At 38.8% G+C, this 26,740-nt stretch overlaps 2 protein-coding genes across 2 annotated transcripts; one reads left to right on the top strand and one right to left on the bottom strand.

Moving 5' to 3' along the window:
* Positions 1-11,283: 11,283 nt before the first annotated feature.
* LOC108696920 (BMP-binding endothelial regulator protein) lies at positions 11,284-17,630 on the top strand. The gene is made up of 4 exons (XM_018226628.2): positions 11,284-11,358; positions 11,448-11,493; positions 16,724-16,774; positions 17,129-17,630. The coding sequence occupies exons 1-4, from the start codon at positions 11,308-11,310 to the stop codon at positions 17,521-17,523; spliced, it is 543 nt and encodes a 180-aa protein (XP_018082117.1). The 5' UTR covers positions 11,284-11,307; the 3' UTR covers positions 17,524-17,630.
* Positions 17,631-19,080: 1,450 nt separating this feature from the next.
* On the bottom strand, positions 19,081-26,445 carry rdd1.L (riddle 1 L homeolog). The gene is given in 5 exon segments (NM_001088995.1): positions 19,081-19,340; positions 21,186-21,245; positions 22,887-22,950; positions 23,354-23,391; positions 26,401-26,445. Coding segments are annotated over 3 exon segments (288 nt in total). The 5' UTR covers positions 22,927-22,950; positions 23,354-23,391; positions 26,401-26,445; the 3' UTR covers positions 19,081-19,152.
* Positions 26,446-26,740: the final 295 nt, after the last annotated feature.

Genomic DNA, 26,740 nt, shown 5'->3' with positions numbered 1-26,740 from the left:
TTTCCAGATAACAGATCCCGTACCTGTACTAAAACCCCCGAATCCTGAATAGCTCGGCTATTATAAGTGATTCATACGTGGCCATTGAGCAGTACAACCGGACTATAACTTGAACGCCTGTAGCTAGGCTGTAAATTATTTATACCGATTAAAGATTAGATCTTTACATGGTGTTTATTCTTGTTTATACAATGTAATAATGCTCCCTAAATCAATCAATGGTAGAAGAATAAAAAAAAATGAAATTGTGCGTGGTGTTGTGCCGAAAGCCGTGCATTAGGGGTGTTGCCCTATACATAGACGTGCGAATGAGAAATGCGTTATATCGGACTGCACTGACATCTCTGCAGCTGCAAATTTAGGAGCCTATTTATGATGCTGTGTAAAAAGCAATCTAGCTTTAAAAAAAAAAAAACAGCATAAAAAGTGGTGTAGAATAAAAGATAAATTTATCAAATTGTGCTTTATTTTAGGCCATTATTTTACTCCACTTCAGATCTTTGTTCAGTTCCGGCATAAGTTGTTCTAAGAAAAACCCATAAAAAATGTATGCCTTTTCTTCCCCACACGTAGACTGGTGATGTGTGCGGAATTCTGTTGCTGCTTTCCACGCTGCTTAATAAATCTGCCCCCAAGTGCGCTCCTGTAAATGTCTCACACATATATCTTAGCAACAACCCCAGCTTCGGGGGTCCGATAACGTCAGGCAGCAAGCCATTAAAAAATTGCTAAACTTGAAATCGGTAAATTAAATCCGGGCTGTTTAATAGTCTGTTCACCGCTGACCACAAACCTCACAACTAGGGTTGCCACCTTTTCCAGGAAAAAATACCGGCCTTCCTATACATTTATCTTTTTTCCCTATTAATAACATTGGGATCACTGACCTTCCTATATATTTATCTTTATTCCCTATTAATAACATTGGGATCACTGACCTTCCTATATATTTATCTTTATTCCCTATTAATAACATTGGGATCACTGACCTTCCTATATATTTATCTTTATTCCCTATTAATAACATTGGGATCACTGGCCTTCCTATATATTTATCTTTTTCCCTATTAATAACATTGGGATCACTGACCTTCCTATATATTTATCTTTATTCCCTATTAATAACATTGGGATCACTGACCTTCCTATATATTTATCTTTATTCCCTATTAATAACATTGGGATCACTGGCCTTCCTATATATTTATCTTTATTCCCTATTAATAACATTGGGATCACTGACCTTCCTATATATTTATCTTTATTCCCTATTAATAACAGTGGGATCACTGGTCTTCCTATATATTTATCTTTATTCCCTATTAATAACATTGGGATCACTGGCCTTCCTATATATTTATCTTTATTCCCTATTAATAACATTGGGATCACTGACCTTCCTATATATTTATCTTATTCCCTATTAATAACATTGGGATCACTGACCTTCCTATATATTTATCTTTATTCCCTATTAATAACATTGGGATCACTGGCCTTCCTATATATTTATCTTTATTCCCTATTAATAACATTGGGATCACTGGCCTTCCTATACATTTATCTTTTTTCCCTATTAATAACATTGGGATCACTGGTCTTCCTATATATTTATCTTTATTCCCTATTAATATCATTGGGATCACTGACCTTCCTATATATTTATCTTTATTCCCTATTAATAACATTGGGATCACTGGCCTTCCTATATATTTATCTTTATTCCCTATTAATAACATTGGGATCACTGACCTTCCTATATATTTATCTTTATTCCCTATTAATAACATTGGGATCACTGACCTTCCTATATATTTATCTTTATTCCCTATTAATAACATTGGGATCACTGGCCTTCCTATATATTTATCTTTATTCCCTATTAATAACATTGGGATCACTGGCCTTCCTATACATTTATCTTTTTTCCCTATTAATAACATTGGGATCACTGGTCTTCCTATATATTTATCTTTATTCCCTATTAATATCATTGGGATCACTGACCTTCCTATATATTTATCTTTATTCCCTATTAATAACATTGGGATCACTGACCTTCCTATATATTTATCTTTATTCCCTATTAATAACAGTGGGATCACTGGTCTTCCTATATATTTATCTTTATTCCCTATTAATAACATTGGGATCACTGGTCTTCCTATATATTTATCTTTATTCCCTATTAATAACATTGGGATCACTGACCTTCCTATACATTTATCTTTTTACCCTATTAATAACATTGGGATCACTGACCTTCCTATATATTTATCTTTATTCCCTATTAATAACATTGGGATCACTGACCTTCCTATATATTTATCTTTATTCCCTATTAATAACATTGGGATCACTGGCCTTCCTATATATTTATCTTTATTCCCTATTAATAACATTGGGATCACTGGCCTTCCTATACATTTATCTTTTTTCCCTATTAATAACATTGGGATCACTGGTCTTCCTATATATTTATCTTTATTCCCTATTAATATCATTGGGATCACTGACCTTCCTATATATTTATCTTTATTCCCTATTAATAACATTGGGATCACTGACCTTCCTATATATTTATCTTTATTCCCTATTAATAACATTGGGATCACTGACCTTCCTATATATTTATCTTTATTCCCTATTAATAACATTGGGATCACTGGCCTTCCTATACATTTATCTTTTTTCCCTATTAATAACATTGGGATAAACCATTATTTTTACCGGCCAGGCCGGTAAAATACCGGCCAGGTGGCAACCCTACCCACAACCCATATCACGGTTAACGTCCTTATGAGTGAAATTGGCACGCAACAGCAGACCGTTTTATAACGACACCGTTTGACGTCACTATCTCGCCTCGCAAGACTTTCCGGGAGTAAAGGGTGGAGATTGGTTAGGGCCAGGCCCGGATTTGTGGTGAGGCCACATAGGCCCGGGCCTAGGGCGGCACTTTTTTGGGGGCGGCATGCCGCCCAGCCGCTCTGTGGGGAGCCTGTGCTCCCCAGTGCTCCGGCGCTTGTACGCTGGCGCACGGCCTAGGGGCGCCCGCCAAGCGAATCCGGCGCTGGTTCTTGTTCCTTGTTGGAGCTTCAGCTGCTCTTTCTCTCTATCCTATCTGCCTTTCTCTCCTAGAGAGACTATGACATGTCTGCCCTAGTGTAACTATTCCTCATTCACGGGGTTACCTGGTCCCCGACTTGGACACATGACTTCTTCTGGGCCTATTGCACTCAGTCCCCTGAGCTCATCCAGCCGGAATCACATCCAGAGGCAAAAGAGGAAGAGGCCACTCCCTGCACTCACTATATAGGAGTGAGTCGGAGCAGTGTCATCAAATCTCTCAGCCTATCACTGTAAAGGTTATTTTGTAACAGGGATTCTACCCAATAACCCAAGGAAATTGTGAAAAGATTAACTCTATAGGGCCTGTATCCCTATAGGGCCCTACACCTTGTATCATCTCAGAATCTTGTTTGTGCACCAGAATGCGGGACCTGATGTCCATCCCCATGTCCTGGCTACACAATTAAATGGTGAAGAGATTGGGGGGAATGTGGGGAGAGCAGTGACATCTAGGAAGTGCTGAATGGAAAGTGAAAGTAATTGCCTAAGGCGTAGAGGAGGGGCAGATAATATTTGATTGACAGCTGAGATTTTTAAATGAGTTTACAACAGATATGAATGCTTTAATAAAAATAGAAATTGGATTTCATGTTTAATTTGAAAAGGACTTTTATTATACAGTGTATGTTAGCCAAACAGTGTACAACAATTAAATACACTGATTTTCACAGCAGTCAAAAAAGAAAGAGAAACTCAGCATACAAAGACTTTATTTGGTTTGGGCGCTATTTTCTTTGGAGCAATTCACTATAAGGAAAGAAGATATGGACTATGATGTAACCACTAGGGTTATATGGACTTGTGTTACTGGAGCCAACCAGGCTGCACATCCTCTCAGCAGTGTCCGGTATGACCAATCACATGAATGGTGGGAGGGACTTAATGTATTTAATTGTTGTACACTGTTTGGCTAACATACACTTGATAAAGAGCTAGCAAGCTCGAAACATGTCGTGTTTGTGAATAAAGGCACCTTTTGCAGCAGACATTCTGCGCTTTATTGTCTCCACCCTTATTCATTGGATTTACAGATTGACTGCTTTGGATGGAACAAGGTGTTCAGGACACTAGAATCTGTCTCAGAAGTGTAAAGGTACCAGTAACCCATTGCATTACAAATGGCTCAACCTCTGCCGTTGACTTTTAAATTAACTCGTTGGGTTTTAGGTGGTGAATATTCCTATTAGAACTGTTTGCATGGTCGAGATGTGATAAATCTCACATTTGGATTTACATTTTAAAATTCGATTGTGTGAATTTTGACACCATAAAACGATTGGAGTTTTAGGGTTGCTATATATATTTCTGTTGGCCTTGTGGGCCAGGAAGATTGAGATTTGGGTTGAATGCTTAATTGTTTTCCTCGTTTCTTCTATTAAGTATATTGGAATTACTGCCTGTAGGGTTCTCCGTCTGTCAGTCTAAAATGTATCATGCTGAGGATTGTGGGTAGAGACTGAGAGAGACTAGACTGGGCTTTGCTATTATTTTATGACGGGTGAGAACTATGCGGAGTCATGTGCTAAATACAGTCTACATGTTAGCACCCACAGACCTTCACTGTATACATAGGTATATATAAGTATAAAGGACCGAAGCTTAGTAAAGCATTTCTGTAAATTAAAGGCTTCATTAAAAAGTTGTTAAAAGATATGTGTTGTAAACCATTCCCAGGGTTTTAAAACGTCTATTTTAAAACCAGGTGTTGCCAGACATTCAGGGTAACTTCTTTTAGCTGACATTTTTAAGCTATTGAGTAGTCAGTGGCTACTGTATTAATCCTGGGCAAATCTGCACCTGAGCTGTATCCCATGGCAATTGGCAACCAATCGTAATTCTTCCTTCTACTGTATGTTGGCCAGCCAATGATAATTTGCACCAACAACAGAAGCACCAATGAGGTCCTGTTTGTTGGCCATACACTACAGAACTACCAATGAGGTCAAAAGAATGGTATTATCGTATTAATTTAGTAGAGTCCCCTATAAGGCCCTATGTGTTGGCTAACCAATACTTTCATTCTGTAAAGTGCCACTAATGAGGCCATGTGTGTTGTTCAACCAATAATACTTTAATTTCATAAAGAACTACCAATTATGTCCTTCTTGTTGACCCACCAGTGATACTTGAGTTCACTATAGAACCACCAATGAGGCTAATCAATGAGGTCCCATTAGTTGGCCAACCAGTGATGCTTCTGTTATTCTCCTATTTGTAGGTCTTATACTCACAGAGCACTGGACTGTAGGAATCGTGTCCTGACTGGAGAAGAGGTGTTGACTAATACAATGTATAAGTGGTACAGGTATGGGATCAATTATCCGGAAACCCATGAAAATCCAGAAAGCTCAGAAAGGCTGTCTCCCTTAGACTCCATTTTATCCTAATCCAAAAACAGTAGCTTGTACTTGATCCCAACTAAGATATAAATAATCCTTATTGGAAGCAAAACCAGCCTATTGGGCTTATTTAATGTTTACATGATATAATAGTAGATTTAAGGTATGAAGATCCAAACTATGGAAAGATCCATTGTCTAGAAAACTCAAGGTTCCGAGCATTCTGGATAATAGTTCCTATACCTGTATGAGAAGTCAGAACAAGCAATGGGAAGCATAGTAAGAGAAAAGTTGCTTAGAATTGTATTTCCTTATATTATGTGAACTTTATTAAAGGTGTGAATCAGGTAAGAGAAAACATTAAAGGGTTTCTTTTACTAGGCCACTTATTATACTGTAATATAAATGATGTAATAGTTATTTATTCATTCTAAAGGTATTTCATTTTCCTTTAAATTTGGACATTACCCACCATGCTGTTCTTCAACCAAAAAAGAGCACTAAGACAGTTAAGGGGTTATGATTACTATTTATAAATATAGAAGGGAGCAGAAATGAAATAGAGAAAGTACAGAGAAGAGCGACTAAACTGATAAAGGGAACAGAAGGGATCAGTTATGGGGAAAGGCAAGTTGGGATTGGTTACACTGGAGAAGAGACAGTTACTGGGGATATGATCACTATATATAAACGTATAAAGGGGATATGATCACTATATATAAATATATAAGGGGGATATGATCACTATATATAAATATATAAGGGGGATATGATCACTATATATAAATATATAAAGGGGATATGATCACTATATATAAATATATAAAGGGATATGATCACTATATATAAATATATAAGGGGATATGATCACTATATATAAATATATAAGGAGATATGATCACTATATATAAATGTATAAGGGGATATGATCACTATATAAATATATAAGGGGATATGATCACTATATATAAATATATAAGGGGGATATGATCACTATATATAAATATATAAGGGGATTTGATCACTATTTATAAATATATAAGGGGGATATGATCACTATATATAAATGTATAAGGGGGATATGATCACTATATATAAATATATAAGGGGGATATGATCACTATATATAAATATATAAGGGGATTTGATCACTATTTATAAATATATAAGGGGGATATGATCACTATATATAAATGTATAAGGGGGATATGATCACTATATATAAATATATAAGGGGGATATGATCACTATATATAAATGTATAAGGGGGATATGATCACTATATATAAATATATAAGGCGATATGATCACTATATATAAATATATAAGGGGGATATGATCACTATATATAAATATATAAGGGGGATATGATCACTATATATAAATATATAAGGGGGTTATGATCACTATATATAAATGTATAAGGGGGATATGATCACTATATATAAATGTATAAGGGGGATATGATCACTATATATAAATATAGAAGGGACAGTAATGAAATAGAGAAAGTACAGAGAAGAGCAACTAAACTGATAAAGGGAATAGAAGGGATCAGTTATGGGGAAAGGCAAGTTGGGATTGGTTACGGAAGCGAAGAGACAATTAACGATGGAAGATCGTTGCATTGATGTGTCATGTGGTCCAGAATTCAAACCCTCAAAGGCCCATTCATTCCAGTACTTCCCTAGTTGGTCAGACTCACTGGTGATCACTTGTGGTAGAAGCTCCTGCTGTGATTGCTACTAATCCTGTTCCTGGTATTAACCCTTGTCCACCTGACCCTATTTGTACACTTTCACTGCAATTTGCCTGTATCAATGCCTGACTTCTGTCTTACCTGTTCTTAAGTAGCAGTTCTAAAGTATCTGTCCTGTGTTCCCCAGTCAGCCTCCCCCTCAGTCCTTACTGATCCTTAATGACGTCCTGTTTTGATGCTTATTGTCCATGGCTGTTGGGAATTCCATAGACTAATTACCCTTGCCCGGGTGATCATTCACATGGAATAGGAGTTTCCATAATAACCTGCATGTAAACATATTGGAATCACCCTTCTTATAATGACTAACTCAAAATCTATTGTGTTGTGAGTCCAACATCAGAGCTGGGTTAGTCACCTAAAGTGCAGAGGGACAATTAAAGTGTATACGTTGTGTTGCATCATCAGTACAGACGAAACATGTAATTTAAAGGTGAACAAAAGTGGGTGCATCCGATACTATTCCCAGCCTTTTCTAGTTTTAGGATCATTTAAAATCAGTGCTCTCCATTCAGGGATTTAGGGGGAGGGCATCCTCAGTTGCACCAAAATAAAAACAGTGGGAGCTTTTGTCTGTTACATGATCATGGTCAGGCTGCTATTTACTTAAGGGGGTTCTTTATCAAAGGTCGAGTCACTGGTAGTGATGGGCGAATTTGTCCCGTTTCGCAGCAAAACGCGAATTTTGACGCCGTTGACAATTCACAGGCATCAACAATTCTGATTTGCGACATTTGCCGCACATTAAGGGGCAGATTTAATAAGGTTCAAGTGAATTCAAGTTAAAAAAGTTTGAATTTAAAAGTAATTTTTTTGAATACTTCGACCATTGAATAGGATACTATGACTTCGAATTTACTTTGACTTAGATTCGAAGTAAAAATCGTTCGAAAATTCGACCATTCGATAATCGAAGTACTGTCTCTTTAAAAAACTTCGACTTCAATACCTCGCCAAATTAAACCTGCCGAAGTGCTATGTTAGTCTATGGGGACCTTCTACAATTTCTAAGTCTTTAGAGGTCGAAGGAAAATCCTTCGATTGATAGCTGAAATCGTTCGTTCGATCAAACGATTTTCCTAAAAGTCAATGGGTTGACGAATTTTTGCTGAAATTTCCTGAATTTATTCACCGGTGGCAAAACAAATTTAAGTGAATTTTTTTTATTCTAATAAATTCGAATATACTCACAACTCAAATGGGAGGTTAGTTAAGTAAATGTGAACGTCTAATATTCGATCCAACAGTCCCGACTCAAAAATTTGAATCTAATTTGAATCGTGTTTTCCTCCGAAAAAACCTTGAATGTCAGGAAGGCAATTAACATATTCAAGTGGTTCAACGGACCTCTGCCATCGACTTGTACATGAATTTGGCAGGTTTCAGGTGGCGAATATTCGAATTATTCAAACTGTTTCCATGGTCGAGGTGTGATAAATCTCACATTCCAGTTTACATTCAAATGGGAGGATTAAAAATTGAAAGTGTGAATTTTGACACCAAAAAATTGGATTTCGAATTTACTATTCAGTCCTTAATAAATCTGCCCCTAAAACTTCAACTTTGAAAAGTAACCACCTAAGTGTAACACCAACATTAGTAAATGATTCCAACAGATTTAGAGACACTCCTCTTGCAGCTATGAGCCAGTACATATGTTGCACTTCCAGTAACACACACCTAGGAGGCAGTGCTCCATGTCAGCCAAGGGAGTAGATGACTTTGGAAAGGCTAAAATTAAGTAAGCTTTATCAGAAAGGTCTATATAAATACACCAGTAAACCCTCAAAGTAATGCTGCTCTGAGTCCTCTGTCAAAAGAAACACCACATTTCTTTCCTTCTATTGTGTACTCATGGGCTTCTGTATCAGACTTCCTGTTTTCAGCTTAAACCTCCAGGGCTAGGGCTTGAGCATGCTCAGTTTGCTCCTGTTTGCTCCTGTCTCCCTCTCCTCCCCCCTTTCCCTGCCATAATCTGAGCCTAGAGCTATGAGCAGGGAAAGACTTAGGCAGGAAGTGATGTCACACCAAGCAAATATGGCAGCTGCTATTCTAAACAAACACAGAGCGCTCTAGAGCTGTTTACTCGGGTATGGTAAAGAATTCTACAGAATAAATATAGTGTTATAGCTTGCACTGTTTTGGCTAATCTTTTAGCAATAAACTGCTTTAGTAGCTTTCCTTCTCCTTTAGGGGCAAATTTACTAACCTCCGAAAATTTAACAGCGACGGCTTCGCTCACATCGCAACACTTCGCCAGGCGTAGCTTCGACAGGACAACGCTAATTCACTAAAATCCAAAGTTGTGTCCAGGGCACCGAACGCTGGCAATGTTGTGCTAGCGTTACTGCGCCAAGCAAAGCAAAGTTGCACTAGCGTTGCCTCATTTGCATACAGCGGGATGTTAAAGTTGAATGGACGTATATGTTGCAGCAAATACATTACACTACACAAGCCCGGGAAACCTTAATAAAATAAAATAAAGTTGTTATATTGCCCTACACATGAGCCCAGTGTATAGTTTATGTGCCATATGTTAGGAAATGTAGGGGGGAAGCTGGTTACTCCCCCAAAAAAATGCTATTTTTCAGCCTATCTCCCTGAAAAAGGAAAAGACGACAGCGTTTTTTGGGATAGAATTTTTTTTAAGAATGTTATTAGGAACTCCTATCTACTCTATTGCACTTCGTCTGGTCTGAGATGGCGAAGGCAAGTCTGGCGCAAGAGGTAACGTTCAGTAAAATCCGCATCTTAGTGAATTTGCGTAGTTACGTCCACTGGCCAGAGAGCAAATTCTCCAGGGGGGAAGCCGGGTACCCTAAAAAAAGTACGATCTTTTGCAGCCTATCACCCTGAAAAACGGAAAAGTCGCCAGCGTTTTTTTGAGGAACTCCTATCTCTATTGCACTTCGCCTGGTCTGAGGGGGTGAAGGCAAGTCTGGCGCAAGAGGTAACGCTCATTAAAATCTGCATCTTGGTGAATTCGCGGAGTTACGTCCATTTGCCAGAGCGCAAAATCGCCAGGCGTTAGGGAGCAAAGTACCGATAGAGTCTATCTGCTTCACTAGCGAAGTTATGCTGGCGACCATTTGTAAATCGGCAAAGTACCGAAATGACGTCACGCTGGTGAATTTTCACTTCGCCCTTTAGTAAATTGGGGCAAATAAAGTGCTTGCTTGCCTTTAAATAAACGTTTAGTATGATACAGAGAGTGATATTCTGAGACAATTTGCAATTGGTTTCCATTTTTATTATTTGTGGTTTTTGAGTTATTTAGCTTTTTATTCAGCAACTCTCCAGTTTGCAATTTCAGCCATCTGGTTGCTAGGGTCCAAATTCCCCTAGCAACCATGCATTTGTTTGAATAATAGACTGGAATATGAATAGGAGAGGCCTGAATAGAAAGATAAGTAATACAAAGTTGTAATAACAATAAATGTGTAGCCTTCAAGAGCATTGGTTTTTAATGGGGTCAGTGACCCCCATTTGAAAACTGGAGTCAGAAGGAAGCAAATATTTCAAAAATGAAAAAAATGAAGACCAATTGGAAAGTTGCTTAAAATTAGCCATTCTATGACATACTAAAATGTTAACATACATTTTAACCAACCCTTTAATTACAGATGCAGCCACTTTGGTTTGTCTGTTTGACACAGAATAACTAAACACAGATATCCCATTTATCTCATTTAACACAGAAAACTGTGTCACAACAACCCATCTAATTAAAGCATTCACCATTGTGAACAATGGAGCTTTGGTATGCTAATGAAAAGGTTAAATGCATTAAATGAGTTAAGATGACTTAAGATAACACAGTTTCTTCAATTACCCCTGAGTCATGACGCATTTAACTCACAAATCCAAGTGGCTTCATCTGTATATCATAGGGTGACATTAATCAGGGAAATGATTCTCTGGAAACAATGGTACCAGGTTAATGTGTGTCATTGGCAGCCAGTGAAATGGGGAGAGCCCCATGCATCACCTCTGACAACAAACAACAGATATTTAATGAGTTTCACCGCCCGTCTGTATCCAGCATATAAGTAATTACAGTCATCGGCTTGTCTCGCTATGCAAGAGCATCACAACAGCAAGAGAGACGAGGCAGCTCACAGGAGAGAGGTGAGAATCATTTCGGCAATATTCAGCCAAAAAAAAAAGGGAGGAGGCACATTATTGTACCCAATGTATAACTGACCCTTTACTTTCAGGTCAAGATGTTGAAGGGCAGTCCTCTGAAAGTCGTACTCATCTTGGGTGAGTAGTGGAACTTATCTTTCCAAAATAATTGGGGGTGCACATTTTAATTAAGTGTTGTACAATATTTACCCAGGTCTAGTATACCAACCAATCCAATGTTTGCTATAAAACAGCTTGCTAGGAATCTCTGCCATAAAGCAGGACAGGACTGCTGCTTACAATGGGGATCAGATAGGATCTGTGCAGCCCCTGGGACAGAATGTTCTGTTATACAGATAGCTAGAATCTCTGCCATAAAGCAGGACAGGGCTGCTGCTTACAATGGGGATCAGATAGGATCTGTGCAGCCATTGGGACAGAATGTTCTGTTATACAGATAGCTAGAATCTCAGCTGCCATAAAGCAGGACAGGACTGCTGCTTACAATGGGGATCAGATAGGATCTGTGCAGCCACTGGGACAGAATGTTCTGTTATACAGATAGCTAGAATCTCAGCTGCCATAAAGCAGGGCAGGACTGCTGCTTACAATAGGGATCAGATAGAATCTGTGCAGCCACTGGGATAGAATGATCTGTTATACAGATAGCTAGAATCTCAGCCATAAAGCAGAGCAGGACTGCTGCTTACAATGGGGATCAGATAGGATCTGTCCACTCATTGGGACAGAATGTTCTGTTATACAGATAGCTAGAATCTCAGCTGCCATAAAGCAGGACAGGACTGCTGCTTACAATGGGGATCAGATAGGATCTGTGCAGCCACTGGGACAGAATGTTCTGTTATACAGATAGCTAGAATCTCAGCCATAAAGCAGAGCAGGACTGCTGCTTACAATGGGGATCAGATAGGATCTGTCCACTCATTGGGACAGAATGTTCTGTTATACAGATAGCTAGAATCTCAGCTGCCATAAAGCAGGACAGGACTGCTGCTTACAATGGGGATCAGATAGGATCTGTGCAGCCACTGGGACAGAATGTTCTGTTATACAGATAGCTAGAATCTCAGCTGCCATAAAGCAGGACAGGACTGCTGCTTACAGTGGGGATCAGATAGGACCTGTGCAGCCACTGGGACAGAATGCTCTGTTATACAGATAACTAGAATCTCAGCTGCCATAAAGCAGGGCAGGACTGCTGCTTACATTGTTTACAGATTTACATTGCTAGAGCTAATATGAGCACTGGGGAAATCACAAGTCTGGCTGAACTTCTGCCCATTCAGAGCATTACAATTCTCACCAAAACAAGACCAACCAGTAGCCCAAACAGAGGAATATAATTTCTCCAGATCAAGCCCCAGGTTATGAGATCATTAGAATAACTAGACCAGGTTGTAATCACAACATACGGTTGTACCAACTGGAGTCCCATGGGCAGAACAAGTTCGTACTGGTAAGATCACAAGGATGACTAAATGATGTTTCACAAGGACAAATTAAATAGTGGGGCATAAAATGTTATAGTTGTAATTGTCTTTTTATTATTTAAACTATAATTACTCCTAAAAATAACCCTGGAAGATAAACTGCTTCCTATGTTTTCATTATATGTTATAAAACTCCACCTCTGCACAACATCATAAGAGATCTGAGTATTATAGTCTATAGTAATAACAGGCGTGTTGCAACTACATCGTTATTGAGCTACTCAACCTCCACTTTGGTGCAATGCCTATTAACCTACCACTAAATCTATATAGGAATGCAACCCGTATAACTGGAACAGATTGTAGCATAGTAACATAGTAAGTAAGGTTGAAAAAACACACACGTCCATCAAGTTCAACCTTTTAGTTTTTTTTTATATCTGCCTAACTGCCAGTTGATCCAGAGGAAGACAAAAAACCCATCTGAAGCCTCTCCAATTTGCCTCAGAGGGGGGAAAAGGCTGAATCCCCACAGGCTAGGGAATATACAGCAGAGAGTAAGTTGACAGCATGTGATGGGTATTGCCCAGTTTTCAGGATATCTTCCAGTGGCAGACCTATCTCAACACTTGGTTCCTTACTCTGGGTCAGTAACTCTAATCTCCTCGGCGGAGCCTTGAGCTGCTCAGCTAAATAACCTCTCTATCACTCCTAGAGTGATCTATAAACGAGTATAGCTGTCTAATTACTAGGGCCAAGGCACTACCCATTCCCTTCTAGCCTGCTTGGTTGGGCTAAAGCAATGGAACCAGAACACATGGTTCCTAAACCTTTTATACTCACAGTGCCATCTGGTGTACACTGTGTGAACTACAGGGGTTACATAAGCACAAGGTCCCACTGAGGTGTCCATATTACTAGGGATGTGCCTGTCTGTAAAGTGTAAGGGTGTCTAAGATTTTCACATCCCTACAAAAGTAAAACAAACAGGGCTGCAGTTATTATAAATTAAACAGTGGGAATAAAGACTAGTGAATTAAACAGTGGGAATAAATAAATCACTAGGGGGCAGATTTATTAAAGGTTGAAGTGAAAAATCGAATTAAAAAAAATCGAATTTGAACTAATTTTTTTGTAGTTCGACTACGGAATAATCCAAATTCAATTCGAATTTGTAAAAAATCTTAAAATTTGAATTCCGAAAATTTATCATGCACTGTCTCTTTAAAAATTCAACTTCGACCATTCACCATCTAAAACCTGCCGAATTGCTGTTTTAGCTTATGGGGGACTTCCTAGAACCTATTTGGAAAAACTTTGAATCGAATTAGATTGAATGCGCTATTACCTAGATAGGTTCTTTTTTTTCCAGAAGTGGTAGCAACGCTAAGAGGCGGATTTATTAAAATTGGAAATTTGCAATTTTCTTCCCAGAAGAGGTAGAGATGCTAAGGGACTGATTTTTTTTGATTTTTCTAAATCGGAGATTGGCATTTTTTTCCAGAAGAGGTAGCAATGCTAAGGGGCTGATTTATTAAATTTGGAGTTTTGCAGTTGTTTCCCAGAAGAGGTAGTGATGCTAACGGACTGATTTTTTTTTTTAATTTGAGATTTGAAGTTTTTTCCCAGAAGAGGTAGTGATGCCAAGGGGCTGCTTTTTCTTTAATTAGAGATTTTAAGTTTTTTCACAGAAGAGGTAGTGATGGTAAAGGCCTTATTATTATATTTTTTTTAATTAGAGATTTCTAGTTTTTTTCCAGAAGAGGTAGCAATGCTAAGGGGCTTATTTAATAAAATTGGAGATTTGCATTTTTTTCCAGAAGTGGTAGCAATCATAAGGGGCTGATTTATTAAAATTGGAGTTGTGCAGTTATTTTCCCAGAAGAGGTAGTGATGCTAAGCGGCTGATTTTTTTTTTTTAATTGGAGATTTGCTTTTTTTCTAGCAATTTTCAGGGTTTTTTTAACTCTAATTTTTGAGAGTCAAACATGATTGAAAACATTTGGTAAAAGCTGTTATAGATACAGGGGGCAATTTATTAAACCTCGATTTTCTCTGGGCAAGGTTTTTAGGGGTAAAACTCGATTATTCGAAAAATAAAAAGTGGAATTTTTAGAGATTTATCATACGGCAAAGCTTCTAAAAATCTGAATCTGAAATACTCCATCTCAAGCCTATCGAGGTCATGTAGAAATCAATGGCAGATGTCCCTGAAGTTGTTTCTTGATATCATGATCTGCACTGGATAATCCAATGGAGTCTGGGTTTTCCTCTGAAAATACAAAAAAGTCAAGTTTTCGCAGCAAAAATTCGATAAAATCGACTTTTCCAAGCGACAATTGTACAATACAAATTGGTCTGTGGAGCCATTGTTCCCTGTATTTTTGGTGAAGCATCACAGCTGGAATCACACACACACACTTTATATAAAAGAGAGACTCTTAGGTGCAAATTGATTAAAATTCAAATTGGCATTTTTCTGCAATTTGGAAAATTGTGGGGAAAAAATTGTGAATTTCAATATTTTCACATTGTTTTTCTAATTTAAATTTTTGAAGCAATTGAAAAGATTTTGAAAATTCAAATAAAGAAATGTTTTCTAAAACAGCCAGAATAAAGAATAAATGAAACAATGTGATTACTTTTTTTTGCCGCAACTTAATGGGATCAAGCTTTTCTGATTCAAGTTTTTGCTTAAATATAATAGCAACTGCAATAATATTGTGATTGTGGAAAAAGACTCGATCAATTTGAGTCACTTTCAGCCACAGTTCTCTCAAATACGACAAGGTTACAATTTTGGGGGGAAAACTCTGCCTACATGGGCATGGGACAGATTTATCAACATTCGAATTCAAGTTTTTACCCCAATTCAAAATTTGAGTTTTCAAAATGTCGGTATCTCAAAGCTGGAAAGCTGCTATAGAAGTTTATTCTTAAAAATCTATGTATTTTTCGATTTTAGTTTTAAGATTAGTTCACAAATTAACATTCACTTGGCAGAGTCATTGAAAATGAAGGATAGAATGTAATTTGGCTGCTTCTGAGTTGTTTTTTTTCACAATTTTAAGTGATCAAGTTCCTAATTGTTCAAATTTGAGATGCGTTTTATAATTGTTTCAGATCTGACTCAAATATGTTTACATTTGAATTTGGATAATTACTACTGGTTCATTAGGTGGCATTTGCCACCACCAGAAAATACATCTGAGGAGCAGCACTGCATTTAATTTCTACAGCCCAGCAATGAGCATTTATTAGAAGTGACTCTTGTGGTCCGGTCACCTAACCTTGACGTTTGGGGGGTTATTTATCAAAGTCCGAATTTATCTCAATATTTTCTGCTACAAACTCCGATCGGATTTTTTAGGCTTATTTATTATTACATTTTCCCGAAAATTTGCTTTGCGTGGAAAAAAACTGATTTTCATGATTTTTTCAAATTTTTCATCCAATTTTCTATTTTTTCAAGATTTTATCCGATTTTCACGATATTTTTAGATTTTTCATCCGAAAACTAAAATTTTTGCCCAAAAACTCAGAAAATTTCGGGGTATTGCACAAAACCCAGATCACATCGAAAAAACTTCTCCCGTTGACTAATACGCAACCTCGACACGTCTGAGATGCCGGGTTTTTCTGATTCGAACTTTTCCATCATTGGGGTTTAATAAATACATGATTTTTTTTAATAAAATTGGACTTTCAAAAAATCACAAATTTTTCGGGATTTTTGCATTCGGAGTTTAGTAAATAACCCCCTTGGTGTTTTATTTAAATGCTCGTTGCTCAATCTGATTATAAAACAAAGGTTTTAAATTAGATGTATTTATAGAGACAATGGAGTAATTATTGTCATTAGGTGTGGAATGTTGCAAATCTGAACATGCCGTTGCCATTGTCTTCTTTATTTTTAGGCTTGTGCTTGACGCAAGTGACCGCCCAGCTTCCAACTGGTTCCCATGCAGGTAAAACACACACATTTTCTTCCTCCTTCCAGTGGCCCTAGATAAAAACACACCTCCAGTTCTTTTTTTAGCTTAGTTCTGTTGAGTTCTGTGCCTCTAAACAGGTGCCAAACTGGTGAGGAACATGTCAGAGCTTCTTGTGGAGATTTCATTGCACATTTTTGGTAATAAAAATGCTTTTAGCATTTATTATTTTTGTAATTATTTTGGTGTGGTTGTGCAGGTGTTTAAATTGGTCTGTTGGATAGTATCCAGATCCATTCCAAAATGTTCTCTGCAGATGATTCCGATATGAGAATCATTTATTAGGCGAAACCTACAAGGTCGTACTTATCTCCTTTTTTTTTTTTTCAGATGATTACTGTGAACCCAATAAGAAGTTCTATGATTGCATGCCATGTATTAAAGTTTGCGGCAACGTGGAGCCGGCGTGTGAAAAGAGCTGCAGACCATCGTGCCATTGCAAACCAGGCTATGTCTTGTCATCACTCTCCTCCGATACCTGTATACTAGAGAGCCAGTGCGGTTCTTGTGGACCCAACGGAAGGTTTGATAACTGCAGTCCCCCCTGTCAGGTCACGTGTGCAAATTATCTCCAGCGCAACCAGGCGTGTGCAATGATGTGCAATCCCGGCTGTATCTGCAACAATGGTTTTGTCTTGCACCAGGGCACATGCATCCTGCCCACACAGTGCCCAAAAAGCACCCGCTCCAGCCCAATCCTTATTGCTCTTCTAAGCAGGAATTGACGATAAATATAGTGCGTTGTTACCCCAACATATATCCTGATACTGTGTTACCTAAATGTTCATTCTGTCTCTGTGTGCTGCCAATAAATTCACTTTATTTAAATATCTTCATTTGTAAAGAATAAAAAAAGGAGGATGGTTGTTGTCTGTGCCCTGGGTACCCCTGGAACTATAGCAGGGTGACTGTTACCCAAAAATTTCTATATATTTGTAACCTTGTTATGAGCTAAGGGGGCCCAGTCTGAAGGTCAGTTAGGGGGAGATTTGGGGTGAGTGCTTATTTGTACCCTGGGTACCCCTGGAACTATAGCAGGGTGACACCCCAATGTTTCTATATATCTGTAACCTTGTTATGAGCTAAGGGGCCCAGTCTGAAGGTCAGTTAGGGGGAGATTTGGGGTGAGTGTTTATTTGTACCCTGGGTACCCCTGGAACTATAGCAGGGTGACTGTTACCCCAATGTTTCTATATATCTGTAACCTTGTTATGAGCTAAGGGGGCCCAGTCTGAAGGTCAGTTAGGAGGAGATTTGGGGTGAGTGCTTATTTGTGCCCTGGGTACCCCTGGAACTATAGCAGGGTGACTGTTACCCCAATGTTTCTATATATCTGTAACCTTGTTATGAGCTAAGGGGGCCCAGTCTGAAGGTCAGTTATGGGGAGATTTGGGGTGAGTGCTTATTTGTGCCCTGGGTACCCCTGGAACTATAACAGGGTGACACCCCAATGTTTCTATATATCTGTAACCTTGTTATGAGCTAAAGGTGCCCAGACTGAAGGCCAGTTAGGGGGAGATTTGGGGTGAGTGCTTATTTGTACCCTGGGTACCCCTGGAACTATAGCAGGGTGACTGTTACCCCAATGTTTCTATATATCTGTAACCTTGTTATGAGCTAAGGGGGCCCAGTCTGAAGGTCAGTTAGGGGGAGATTTGGGGTGAGTGATTATTTGTACCCTGGGGACCCCTTGAACTATAGCAAGGTGACTGTTACCCCAATGTTTCTATATATCTGTAACCTTGTTATGAGCTAAGGGGGCCCAGTCTGAAGGTCAGTTAGGGGGAGATTTGGGGTGAGTGCTTATTTGTACCCTGGGTACCCCTGGAACTATAGCAGGGTGACACCCCAATGTTTCTATATATCTGTAACCTTGTTATGAGCTAAGGGGGCCCAGTCTGAAGGTCAGTTAGGGGGAGATTTGGGGTGAGTGCTTATTTGTACCCTGGGTACCCCTGGAACTATAGCAGGGTGACACCCCAATGTTTCTATATATCTGTAACCTTGTTATGAGCTAAGGGGGCCCAGTCTGAAGGCCAGTTAGGGGGAGATTTGGGTTTATATATATCTGTAACCTTTTTAACAGCTGAGGGCCATGAGTTAAGATGAAATTTGGGAGGACAGATTTAAAGCAATACCTACTCAAGGAATTACAGCAGGGTACGCCTTGCATGGGGTTACTGTTCCTATAAAATGAACATTATCTTTAGTTGCTATAAAGACTATTTAATCTATAGATAATCTATTGTGTGAAAAAAACAAAAAACAAAATGCGCATAACCTCATACACAGGATTTATTATGTCTAGAAACATTTAATTTCTGGAGTCATTTAATTTTTCTATTTCCAGCTTGTTAGGGGCATTCTCTGGGCAGAACACAGGGCCCGGCAGTACCAGACAGAAAGATGTAGGGGGGCTGACAGAAGCATCCTCGCTTACACGCTGCAGGGCAAAAAAAATCTGCCTCATTTATGTTTTGACAGTCTCGGGGGCAGTAGGATCCACACTCTTTCCAAACCTGATTAAGGAGACAACTTCCTGCTGTGAGAAAAGAAATATAATGACAATAAGTCCCAACACGTTCCACAATCTGTACATTGTCTATAAAGTACATTGTGACGTCCCAGTAGATATTGAGATGACGACCAGTAGATCACATTGCAGCGTTATCCACAAGCAGTTCCAGTAGATCCCTATTCTGGATGATACCCATTATTCAGATTATGGAATTTGTTTTTGGGGAATTTTTAAATACCAAGAAAAAACCCAAAATGTATGGTTTCTTTCAGTGTTTTCCATGGCATCATAACTCTAAAGGCTGTAGAACCTAATGTGAAAACGACATAAAATTAGACCCTACTCTGGTAAACACTGGGTACCCCTGTTGTACATTGCATTGTGCATAAACATTGTGATAATTATAAAAAGGTATTTGCAAAGGTATTTTGCTCTAATAAAAACAAATTACATTCCATCCTTCTATTATGCCCTTGGTACACCAGGGTTCCACAGGAATATTTCTATGGTTAAACTGCTGTTAAAAAGATGTTACCACTCAGGCTGCCTACTAGTGTATGGGCCTTAAAACACATATTTGTGCATTTGTAGGCTTGTCAACTCTGTTTAAAGGGACAGTAACACCAAAAAATTAAAGTGTCATGCACTGTTCCCCTGCACTGGTAAAACCGACATGTTGGTTTCAGAAACAGTAGTACAGTTTATATAAACAAGCTGCTGCGCAGCCATGGGGGCAGCCATTCAAGCACAGGATACACAGTAGATAACAGATAAGTACTACTGTAGTTTATATAAACAAGCTGCTGTGTAGCCATGGGGGCGGCCATTCAAGCACAGGATACACAGTAGATAACAGATAAGTACTACTGTAGTTTATATAAACAAGCTGCTGCGCAGCCATGGGGGCAGCCATTCAAGCACAGGATACACAGTAGATAACAGATAAGTACTACTATAGTTTATATAAACAAGCTGCTGTGTAGCCATGGGGGCGGCCATTCAAGCACAGGATACACAGTAGATAACAGATAAGTACTACTGTAGTTTATATAAACAAGCTGCTGCGCAGCCATGGGGGCAGCCATTCAAGCACAGGATACACAGTAGATAACAGATAAGTACTACTATAGTTTATATAAACAAGCTGCTGTGTAGCCATGGGGGCAGCCATTCAAGCACAGGATACACAGTAGATAACAGATAAGTACTACTATAGTTTATATTGTGCCCCTATTGCTACACAGCAGCTTATTTATATAAACAATAGTAATGTTTCTGAAGCAAACACCAGTTTTACCAGTTCAGGGCAACACTGCATTATATTTGCATTACTTTAAAAACATATTCATTTTTTGATGTTACTGTTCCTTTAACCCATTGCACGCTGTCTGAGCAGGGATAGGCTGGTTCCATGTCATTTACACCCTTTTTTATAGCCCAGGATTCATTTGAAGATGCCGGCAAGATTTAGATGCGTTTCAGGCATATTATGTTGGAGGCGGGGTCAGGCATTTTCCCATGCAGGGGTGTAACTATAGAGGAAGCAGACCCTGCGACTGCAGGGGGGCCCAGGAGGTATAGGGGCCCCATGAGGTCCTTATTCATATACAATTTCAATAAATACTGTTAAAACTGGTCAACCTGGGTGCCTGAAAAATAATCTGCTATGGGGCCCAGTAATATCTAGTTACGCCACTGTTCCCACGATCCCCTTTGACATCATACAATTAGAGATGAGCTTTTCTCAAGGCATCACAGTGACATAAGCATCCCAGTGATTAATTCTGTGTATATAATAAAGTGATGGCTCAGAATCCCACTCATGTTCATGTCACAAGTGTGTTTCCCAGTGGGGTAAAGTCAACTTACGTTCAGCAGGTTCATCAGTGATAAAACATCTTGTTCCACAGACACAGAGAAGAGACAAAGCTACAAAGAGACATTCAGTATAGTGTTATTAGACTGCACAGCAACATGATCAGTATTTGTATTATTATCTACTAGACACTGCCAAAGGCTGATGCCCTCCAACTGGAATAAAAATTTGGTTTTTTAGATTTTCGTTTCATATTATTACCAATTAGTGATGGGCGAATTTGCGCCGTTTGCTTCGCTGAAAAATTTGCGAATTTCGTGCAAAATTCGAGAAACGACGAAAAATTCGCTAAACTGTGCCGGCGTCTCGTTTTTGACGCTGGCACCTGTTTTTGACGCCGGCCTCCGTTTTTTTTCGACGCAGGTGAATTTTTTCGGGCAAATTTTTGCGGGCGTTTCATGAATATATTCGCTGGTGGCGAATCCCGCAAATTCGCCCGTCACTATTACCAATATTATCAACAATTCTGTAAATATTCTGTAATTTGCAATATCATATTTAGGGGGGTTATTTACTAAAAGTCAAGTTGCGTTTTTCCCAAAAGATGAGAGTTTGAGGGTAGTTTAGTAAAAACTCAAACTTTGAGTTTAAAAAAAAAACCTCACATTTGTTTTTTTAAAAAAAAAACTTGAATTTTGAAGTTTATTATGCCCTTAGACTGGAAATAGATCTAATCCAAAAATACTCCAGCTAAAACCTGTCAAAAGTCGTGTAGAATGGCAGAGGTCCCTTGAGCCATTTGATGATGTTTGTAGCCTTCATGATATTTTGTTTTTATTCAGTGGTTTTTACTCAAAAACTCGATCAGTTTGAGGGTTTTTTTTTTCGCAAAAAATGCGATCAATTCTTGTATAGGTATGGTATCCATTATCCAGAAAGCTCAAAATTACAGAAAGACCATCTCCCATAGATTCCATTATAATCAAATAATCCAAATATTTAAAGGGGTAGTTGACCTTTAAGATAACTTTTAGTATATACAATAGTATAGTAGTCATAGAATGGCCGATTCTAAGCAACTTTTAAATTGGCCTTTAATTTTTCTTTGTTATAGTTTTTGAATTATTTGTCTTCTTCTTCAGACTCTTTCCAGCTTTCATATGGGGGTCACTGACCCCATCTAAAAACAAATGCTCTGTAAGGCTGCAAATATATTGTTACATTTTATTACTTATCTTTCTATTCAGGCCTCTCTTATTCATATTCCAGTCTTTTATTCAAATCAGTGCATGGTTGCTAGGGGAATTTGAACCCTAGCAACTAGATAGATGAAATTACAAACTGGAGAGCTGCTGAATAAAAAGCTAAATAACTCAAACACCACAAATAATAAAAAATGAAAACCGATTGCAAATTGTCTCAGAATATCCCTCTAAGTAGCAATAACAATAAATATGTAGCCTTACAGAGCATTTGTTTTTAGATGGGGTCAGTGACCCCCATTTGGAAACTTGAAAGAAGACAAATAACCACCAAACCATAAAAATAAATAATGAAGACCAATTGAAAAGTTGCTTAGAATTGGCCATTCTATAACATACTAAAAGTTCACTTAAGGGTGAACCAGCCTATTAATAAATTTCGAATGATCGCAAGAATCACAATACTTTTTTTTTTGCTGCAAAAAAACTCGAATCACAGTAAAAGCAAATAAACTTGCTTCTAAGCATGTAACAATTCTGGCCTTTCCTCACCCAGTGCACAGATTAGAAACACAGCGCTCGCTCTCTTCATTTTATTCAGTTATCTAGTGGTTCTCTAAAGAAATAGATGAGACAATTAGTACATTTAAAGACAAGAAGTTCAAAACAATTGAAGCCATATCAATTATTGATGTCAAAAAATTGCTTGAAGACTCGATTTTTTTTCTGGTCAAGGTGTAAAACTAGAATTTTACATGGAAAAAAACCCTCAGATTTTTAAAAAATGTATTATACCCCAAAGCTGCTAAAAATCAGAACCCGAAAATACTCCATCTCAAACCTGTTGAGATCATGTAGAAGCCAATGGCAGATGTCCCTGATTTGTTTCTTGACATTGGGATCAACGCTGGATAATCCGAAAAATGTGATCAAGTCTGGGTTGTCGTCTGATGATCCAAAAAAGTTGAGATAGATAAAGTGCTGGGGTTTTACTAAGCAGGAATAGATTTGATACTTACATGAGAAGTTTTCTTCAGTCGAAAGTCTCTCTCTCTCTCTAAGGAAAAGGTTCACATACCAGTATTTATATATGTTATATGATTTGTGCAGATTGTTTCTACCCAAACAAGGAACAAGGAAGAAAACGTCAATTTTTATTACAGTTTTTAAAATCACAAGTCTTTTAGAAAGGGAGAAAAGCTGCAGTTTATATGCAATAACGCAGAACTGGTATTAGACTGGTTTCTATCATACAGCAACCAGATCTGTCATATGTCGTCAACCAGATGTAAAGGAGAACTAAAGCCTAACTAAAGAAGTAGGTAGAAATGTTGTACATGATGTTTTGTGCTTCTTTACCAGCCCAAGGCAACCACAGCCCTTTAGCAGTAAAGATCTGTGTCTCCAAAGATGCCCCAGTAGCTCCCCATCTTCTTTTTTGCTGATTCACTGCACATGCTCTGTGCTGCTGTCACTTACTGAGCTTAGGGACCCACTCACAATATACAGTACACATAGAATAGAAATGTCACAATATAAGGCTGATTAGTAATTAATACAGATAATTACTACATGGCAGCACAGAAACCAGTGCAATTAGCATCAGAATTGAATCATCAGCAAACCTGTAGCATCAGTTTATATTACAGCCAGGGAAGCTCATTTTCTGCTGGATAATTAGTGACGAGCCCTAAGCTTAGCTTCTCAACAGCCAATCAGAGCCCACTGAGCATGTGAGTGTCACAGACACTTTCCAAGATGGTGACCCCCTGTGACAAGTTTGAAGTCCTGGATCATTGCTGCTATTGACAAGCTCAAACTTTAGCCTCATGCAATATGTTCAGTATATAAAATATGGCATTTTTAACCATATTCATTTTTACGGTTTAGTTCTCCTTTAAATGTCACATGTTGTTCACAAACTACAATGAATGACAATAATTACTAAAATTACTAAATACAACATTTTGCAGTTATTTTTTTGGTTTATCATTGCTTGACCCACAACTAGATCATAATGAACCAATAATGAACATCATGAGACTCTTTTGCTCACTCTCTCGTGATTTGTATTTGGTATAAAACTACTGGGTTTTGTTTTTAGCTTTTACAATTAAATAGTCAAGGTTGGGTCCTACAATTATATGTAGCCTGTCACTATCTCTGTCTCCAGACAGTCTGGAATCCTTTCCTAGCAGTGATAGTGGGTTTATGGTACTGGTACTTAATCCAACAATGATTAATTTATGTTAGTTGGGATCAAGTACAAAGTATTGTTTTATTATTACAGAGAAAAAGGAAATAATTAAAAAAAAAATGTTATTATTGAATTGGAGTTTATGGGAGATGGCTGTCCCATAATTCGGAGCTTTTATGATAAGGGGTTTGTGGATGACAGATCCCATCCCTGTAATAAGATTATAGCTGTTCCAAAGTGTGGGACAGTATTGATCTCTCTCTTTAATCCTAATTCTGCTTCAGAAGAAAAATGTAAACCCATTGATCAGTTCAAGCAGCCTAAAGACCAGTTAGAGGGAGATTTGGGGTGAGTGCTTATTTGTGCCCTGGGTACCCCTGGAACTATAGCAGGGTGACACCCCAATGTTTCTATATATCTATAACCTTGTTATGAGCTAAGGGGGCCCAGTCTGAAGGTCAGTTAGGGGGAGATTTGGGGTGAGTGTTTATTTGTACCCTGGGTACCCCTGGAACTATAGCAGGGTGACTGTTACCCCAATGTTTCTATATATCTGTAACCTTGTTATGAGCTAAGGGGGCCCAGCCTGAAGGTCAGTTAGGGGGAGATTTGGGGTGAGTGTTTATTTGTGCCCTGGGTACCCCTGGAACTATAGCAGGGTGACACCCCAATGTTTCTATATATCTGTAACCTTGTTATGAGCTAAGGGGGCCCAGTCTGAAGGCCAGTTAGGGGGAGATTTGGGGTGAGTGTTTATATGTGCCCTGGGTACCCCTGGAACTATAGCAGGGTGACACCCCAATGTTTCTATATATCTATAACCTTGTTATGAGCTAAGGGGGCCCAGTCTGAAGGTCAGTTAGGGGGAGATTTGGGGTGAGTGTTTATTTGTACCCTGGGTACCCCTGGAACTATAGCAGGGTGACTGTTACCCCAATGTTTCTATATATCTGTAACCTTGTTATGAGCTAAGGGGGCCCAGCCTGAAGGTCAGTTAGGGGGAGATTTGGGGTGAGTGTTTATTTGTGCCCTGGGTACCCCTGGAACTATAGCAGGGTGACACCCCAATGTTTCTATATATCTGTAACCTTGTTATGAGCTAAGGGGGCCCAGTCTGAAGGCCAGTTAGGGGGAGATTTGGGGTGAGTGTTTATATGTGCCCTGGGTACCCCTGGAACTATAGCAGGGTGACACCCCAATGTTTCTATATATCTATAACCTTGTTATGAGCTAAGGGGGCCCAGTCTGAAGGTCAGTTAGGGGGAGATTTGGGGTGAGTGTTTATTTGTACCCTGGGTACCCCTGGAACTATAGCAGGGTGACACCCCAATGTTTCTATATATCTGTAACCTTGTTATGAGCTAAGGGGGCCCAGTCTGAAGGTCAGTTAGGGGGAGATTTGGGGTGAGTGCTTAATTGTGTCCTGGGTACCCCTGGAACTATAGCAGGGTGACTGTTACCCCAATGTTTCTATATATCTGTAACCTTGTTATGAGCTAAGGGGCCCAGTCTGAAGGTCAGTTAGGGGGAGATTTGGGGTGAGTGATCATTTGTACCCTGGGTACCCCTGGAACTATAGCAGGGTGGCTGTTACAAAATTCAGGGGCGGGTTAGTGGAAGCACTCTTAAGGCTAAATCAAAGTATATTTAAGTATAATGGAAGTGCTACTTACAATGCACTTCCCTGGGCCCCTGTCTCATAAGTAATTCAATATAAATGCAAATGCATGTGTTTACAAAACAGGGGGTTTTAGTTACAAAGTTATGATCATAAAGTTGAAAAGCCACCATACCACGTCAAGGTAAACCCCTAACTTACTTAACTCAGATCATGATATAAAAAGATACTTCTCTGCATAATAGCATTACCTGTATTCAGTGTGTGTTGAGCATTGGTTTCAATCTGAAAGCGAAATCCTCCCCCGCCAGTAAGGGCTTTTAAGAGAGAGAGAGATTGCTCAAACCAACGCCCATATTTAAAAGCATAGGAGAAACCATTAGTATAAAGGGGTGGGTATGGGGTGCTATTAAAAACCAGATAGATCTGAGCCACATCTTTAGCTTTAAGAGTGATTCCACTAACCCCCCCCCCCCCCTGAATTCAGGGTGACTGTTACCCTAATGTTTTTCTCATGCATCATAAAGTGGTGCCTGAAAACCGAACATCATATTATATATATATATTTACATGTGCATACATGTTCCACCT

This window comes from Xenopus laevis, chromosome 7L (genome assembly GCF_017654675.1).
Source record: "Xenopus laevis strain J_2021 chromosome 7L, Xenopus_laevis_v10.1, whole genome shotgun sequence".
NCBI classification, from domain to species: domain Eukaryota; kingdom Metazoa; phylum Chordata; class Amphibia; order Anura; family Pipidae; genus Xenopus; species Xenopus laevis.
The sequence above is the reverse complement of the archived record's forward strand: the minus strand, read 5'-3'. Positions and strand labels throughout refer to the sequence as shown.